The sequence below is a fragment of the Orycteropus afer genome, unplaced genomic scaffold (assembly GCF_000298275.1).
Source record: "Orycteropus afer afer isolate SDZICR_OR568_19922 unplaced genomic scaffold, OryAfe1.0 scaffold00338, whole genome shotgun sequence".
In the NCBI taxonomy this organism is placed as follows: domain Eukaryota; kingdom Metazoa; phylum Chordata; class Mammalia; order Tubulidentata; family Orycteropodidae; genus Orycteropus; species Orycteropus afer.
This window is the reverse complement of record NW_006921925.1, coordinates 212,477-218,467: the sequence shown is the minus strand read 5'-3', so window position 1 is coordinate 218,467 and position 5,991 is coordinate 212,477. Positions and strand designations below refer to the sequence as shown.

At 34.9% G+C, this 5,991-nt stretch overlaps 1 protein-coding gene across 1 annotated transcript in view; it reads left to right on the top strand.

Moving 5' to 3' along the window:
• Positions 1-4,354, top strand: part of COG6 (component of oligomeric golgi complex 6) — a 268,614-nt gene extending 264,260 nt beyond the window's left edge. The window contains exon 18 of the mRNA XM_007952449.1: positions 4,207-4,354. Coding sequence (XP_007950640.1) covers positions 4,207-4,354 — 148 coding nt within the window. The remainder of the gene's footprint in view (positions 1-4,206) is intronic.
• Positions 4,355-5,991: the final 1,637 nt, after the last annotated feature.

The window sequence follows — 5,991 nt, the reverse complement described above, 5'->3', positions numbered from 1 at the left end:
TTTTAAATATTTTGTAATTTGTACTGGAAAATGAAAAATTCACCACTTCTGAATTTTTAGTAACTCAGTCTGCCTTTGTCTACCAGTTATTCTGGATATTTAAATTTTATTTTGTTAATAGTTATTTTTGCACCTTATTCTGATTTCAACTCATTGTGAGAAGGAATAGCCTTGTTTTCTATATATAGACAGATAGGTAGATTGATAGATAGATGTTAGCACACTGTGCTGATTAAAAGGTTGGGGGATCGAGTCCACCCAGAGGCACTCAAAAGAAAAGCTTGGTGATCTACTTCCAAAAAATCAGCCATTGAAAACCCTGTGGATAGTAATAACCAAAAAATACGTATGTGGTTACATAGGTAGAAGTGTATGCATATATGTGTCTAGGAAGGCCTATGTGAGTGCATATATGTATAGGTGTATCTATGTTGTTGTTGTTATGTGCCATAGAGTCGGACCTGACTCATAGAGACCCCTCCTTGGGTTTCTGAGGCAGTATCTCTATGGAAGTAGATTGCCCCATCTTCCTTCCGAGGAGTGGTTGGTGGGTTTGAACTGCCAGCCTTCCGGTTAGCAGTCAAGTGCCTTAGGCACTACACTACCAAAGCTCCCAGGTGTATCTATAGACATATGCAAATACATGTATATGTGTGCTGCATCCATTTCCATGGATATAATAAAGCACATGTGAGTGCACAGTTATGGAGACTTCCTAGACATATCCAAACATGGAGTTGGTTCACTGGTTTGAAGGGCTTAGGACCATAGTCTCATGGGATAACTTCGTCACTTGGCATAACATAATTCATAAAGTTAATGTTCTGCACTTTAGCTTGATGAGTAGCTCCTGGAGTCTTAAAAGCTTGTGAGTGGCCATCAAAGATCCAGCTTTTGGTCCCTGTTTGACAGAAACAGAATGAAGAAAACCAAAAACTCAAGGAAGAAACTAGTCCACAAGACCAATAGCCCATATGAAGACTGCCTTTCTAACCTGAGACCAGAACTAGATGGTGACTGGCTACCACTAGTAACCATTCTGACAAGGGACAGTATACAAAGTCATGGTTAGAATGGTAGAAAATGTAGAACAAATCTCAAATTCCTGAAAAAGACCAGATTTACTGGGCTGATAGAGACTAGAGGAACCCCCATGACTATTGTCCTAAGATACGCTTTTAACCTAGAACTGAGTCAGCTCCTGGAAGTCAACATTCGATCAAACGATTGGACTGTAAAATAAAAAGTATCACCCGTGAGTAATATGTCCCTTAAAAAATTAAGTATATGAAACCAAAAGGTCAACATTTACACAAAAGCAAAGAGGAAAAGGCAAGGAAGGGAAGGGAAGCTAGATCAATGGAAACATAAGAAGAAATAATGAGAGTGCTGGCATACTGTGAAAATTGTGTCAATTTAAACAATTGTTTAAATGTTTAATGGAAACCTAATTCACTGTGTAAACTTTTGCCCCAAAAACAATAAAATAATTGAAGGAAAAAAAAACAATGGAACTGGTTTTGGTTTGGATCGAGTCTAGATAGGGTTCTGATTGAATAAGATGCTTATACACACCCTAAGTTTCTTTGAGCTTGGAGTGTAGAATTAATTGAAATGGCTGAATCTAAAATGAGATACCTGACTTGCTGCAAAATGATTATCAAATGTGCAGCATTATCTGACACATTTTAAAATTACCAACTTTTAGTATTTTCAGCTGTTTCACTTACATAAAAGATTTTTTGCATCATTTTACTGCATTCATTGTTTAGCCCAGTTGATTGTAGGAAGACTCATCAATCAGCAGATCAAAAAATATCTTGAAGCCTTGCTTGGTTAAGTAAGCTTCCAAATGAGTTTCAGCCATTCCCAGTGGGAAAGGCAATACAGCCAGAAGCATCACCCCCACTCTGCTTAGAGAATTTAATGCCAACATACCCTTCCTCTACCCACTTTTGTTTTGGAAGCTTTAGCAATTTTTTGAAAATGTTCAGTTATTCTCAAGACTTTGAGACTTCCCATCAGAACAAGATGTTGATGGTCCAAGCAGGATTATACATGGACTTCTTTCTAATTTAATCCAAATTTTTTGTTGTTCTTTTCTAGGCCACAAATACACTTATTTCCATAGTCTCACAAATGCATTATTTTGGTCATGATTATTTAAAAAAAAAAACCACAATTAAGTCCTAGAAAAACTGCTTAAAGAATACATTCTGTTGATGATGACTCCAAGGCATTGATTTATATAAAATTGAATACATTGTTGTTATTCCCTCTACATGTGCCAAGAATAGTAATTCTGTTTAGAAAAATACTCTTTTTCTCCTTCAAGCATTCAGTGTGCACTTATTAAGTACCCACCTTAGTCAGAGTATGCTATATTTTATGGGACATATGAACATGAGCAAGATCAAGTTACTTGATGTTTTGCAGAGCTAACACAGTCTGTATTTCTCTTATTCACATCTTTCATCTTTAACATTTTGGCATTCTGAAACTGAAATACATCATAGTTGCTGTATGCAATAAATGGAAATACCCCTTCCCCAACACAAAATTGTTAGGATTTGAGACTCAAGAAAATGTAGAAGCTTTACTATAAAGTAAAAAACAAAACAAAACTCATAGTGAGGCAGTATCACTACGGAAGTAGATTGCCCCATCTTCCTTCCGAGGAGTGGCTGGTTGGTTTTAACCTCCAGCCTTCTGGTTAGCAGTCAAGTGCCTTAGGCACTACGCTGAAGTAGGAAGTAGTAAATGCCATAAAAGAGAAACAGAAAAAGTTCCATGGACTGTTTGAAAAGGGAGTAATTGTATTCAGCAGTGGGGATTAGGGATGACTTTCCTGGGTAACAGAGGGTATTCTTGATAAGACTCAAGATCATTTAAAAATGAATTAGTAGCATTCTAGGCAAATAGAAGTGTGTGAGCAAAGCCACTGAGGTCAGCAGGAGCAGGTAAAATAGTCAAGAGTTGACTGCAGACTAAAGTTGTGAAATAGAAGGTATATTAAAGATATTAAGTGGTGGACTAAAGAATGTTGACTTGTCCTTGAAGGCCTTAAGTAAGGGAGACGTGATCAAAAACCAACAGCAGTGTTTATGATGAATTAAAGGTGCAAGAGACTGGAAGTGGGAAGAGTTTTTTTGTACTACAGGAAGAAGGTCATTAGGGCCTAAATTGAGGTGACTGGAACATGGGTAATGCCCTTAACAGGAAGAGGAAATATTTGAATAGAAGTAGGTTTGGGAGTAAAGTTTGAAAACCATGTTTTTATTTTAGTTTTTGTAAGATTAGGAGCTCTGGTGGCATAGTGCCTAAGGCATTTGACTCCTAACCAGAAGGCTTGCAGTTGAAGCCCACCAGGCAGTCCTCAGAAGAAAGACTGGGCAATCTTACTTCCATAGCGATAATGCCTCGGACACACAAGGAGTCGCTGTGAGTCAGAATCGACTCACAGCTGTGATTTTGGCATTTTGGTTTTAAAGGTTCAAAAACAGCATTAGTTTTCACATCACTGGATATAGTAGCTGTAGCTGGGGCTGACAAAGGGAAATAAATGTTGTTAAAATGTGAAGAGGGTTGATGCATATTGAATGAATACAACATGGTATTTTATAGCTGCATATTTTTAGAAACATTTACAAGACTATTTCTGTTATTCTTTTATGTGCTTTTGTAGAAATACGTATTTATGAGAATGCTATAATTTACTGTAGGCAAGTGTTATATGTTTTTATCTTGACAATATAAGATGAAGAGGAATCTAGGAGTTGTGGTTCTTAGTGTAGGACATATTGGTAAAAGGATAGTAAGTCTTTCTAAGGGAGAAAAGTGAAAAAATGTGGGTGCCTTTAAAGTTAATGTGTTATCTGTTGCTTGTGCAAAATCAATGCATTGACAGTAGGCCACAGGTTCTATTGCTTGTTTAACAATCACTGTACTAGCTATAAGGATTCAGCAGTGAATAAACACAGTCCCTGCCCTCCTACTACATACTAATGGGGAAGAATAAATTAATAAATATAAAAATGCATTTTGTTCCTAAATTAAGATAAATAATTTGTATAGCTATGCAATGATTTTTAAATTGTGTAATAATTATGAAAATAAAATATATCGATTCAAATATGAAGTTTTTTTTATAATTCTTAGTATTTCACTTTGAGATTCTGTGCTCACCTGTTGTTTGTTTATTGATAGAGAGCAGATCATAAAGCAGTCTACAGAACTAGTCTGCAGAGCCTACAGTGAAGTGTATGCAGCTGTGATGAATCCAGTCAATGAATACAAAGATCCAGGGAACATTCTACATCGATCCCCACAGCAAGTGCAGACACTGCTCTCCTGATTATCTTATTTGACTGTTAGCAAATATTTTGTCTCTGAAACACTGAAAATGTTCTTGTTTTTAATCGATTAATCTTCAATTTGAAATACGATGGTTATGATTTTCTATGTATCCTAAACTTGTAAGTCCCAATCATTTCTTTGCTTTGACCACAATAATGTGTTAAGTAAAGTAACATATGTAAGCCTAAGTTAGGATTGCTCTATATTTAGAGCCAGAAAGGCTCTATTCTCTGCTATCCACTTCTCCAGCTGTGTTTACTTTTTCTGGAACATAAATGTGTGGAAAAAGTAGCATAAGAAATGTTTGAAGGATTTATATATATATATATATATATATATATATATAAGATTAGCTTTAAATTAACAGCACATAAGAAATTTGTCTAAATAAAAATTAGTAGTGTTCAGGAAAAGACCGAATAAATGTCTCCTTACCTAAAGATTCATTTGCTTTTTTATTAGTTATTAATGTAAGCGGACATACTTAGTAGCTTTGTTAAACCTAGCCTATTTCTCTGCCCTAGAAAAATTGTCCTAAAAGAGTCATAAGAAAAGATAAAAATACAGAGTGGATTGTGAGTGTACAAGTCTGTGAACCTCCTTTCTGTTTTACTTTAACACAATACATAACTGACTACACACATTTATGTGCAACTCTAAATATACATGCAACTAAAAGGAAAAAGAGAGGGAAAAGTAATTTAAATAGGCTGGGTTCCACTCTGTTTGCCCTGGACTGAACTCAGGGTGAAGTTCCGCTCTGTCAGTGCGTTTTCAGTGCTACAGGCATCTCAAAGTATGAGCATCCCATGTTGTGTTTAGATCTAATGTTTAAATACTTGTATTTGTCCTATAATGTTGATTCTAAGTCCAGTCAGCTATGTGGTTTATCTGGTATTCTAACCAAAGAAATAGTGATCTACTCCAATACTGGAGGGAAAACTGCCAAAGGAGCAATTCTGAGCAGCAGCGGAGACTCTCACAGAGTGATTTGAGCTCTGACTTTAGAACTTCACCTGTGAGGAAGATGTAAAAAGAAATAAATCTCTGTGTGTTTGATAAGACTTTACTATAAGATTTCTAGGACAATCCTTTTAGTTAAATATCTTAATTGTTAATCTATGTAAAGGGTAAATCCCTAAAGTATAAATAAACTGAGGCACAGGAAAAGAAATTGACTATAGTTTGAAATATTTTGAAAAATTGTAACATAAAATTAATATTTATAGCAGGTGATACAGCATATAACATGAATTAATATTTATAGAATATGGCATAGTCTGAAATTTATTAATACTAACATAATTCTTTTGGTGTAAAATCAATTGTATCATCTATTTTGCTTTAAATTGGTATTTTTACTCTTTTCCCTTTAGTGAATATATGTGATACATAAAAGATGGAATATAAAGTGTGATATAAACCGAAACCTTAAATTTTACATTGTACTGTGAGAAATGATTGACACCTTACCATTGGTGAATGCTTTTGTTTTCTACAAAAAATATTAATTTTTCTTTCAGCTGGTTTTCTCAAATAAAATATTACATTCTTTTTACAGCAATTTTTTTCTTGTCCTTCTAAAAGAATTTTTTTAATATACTGTTTTTTTAGTCAACAACATTTTTTAAAATC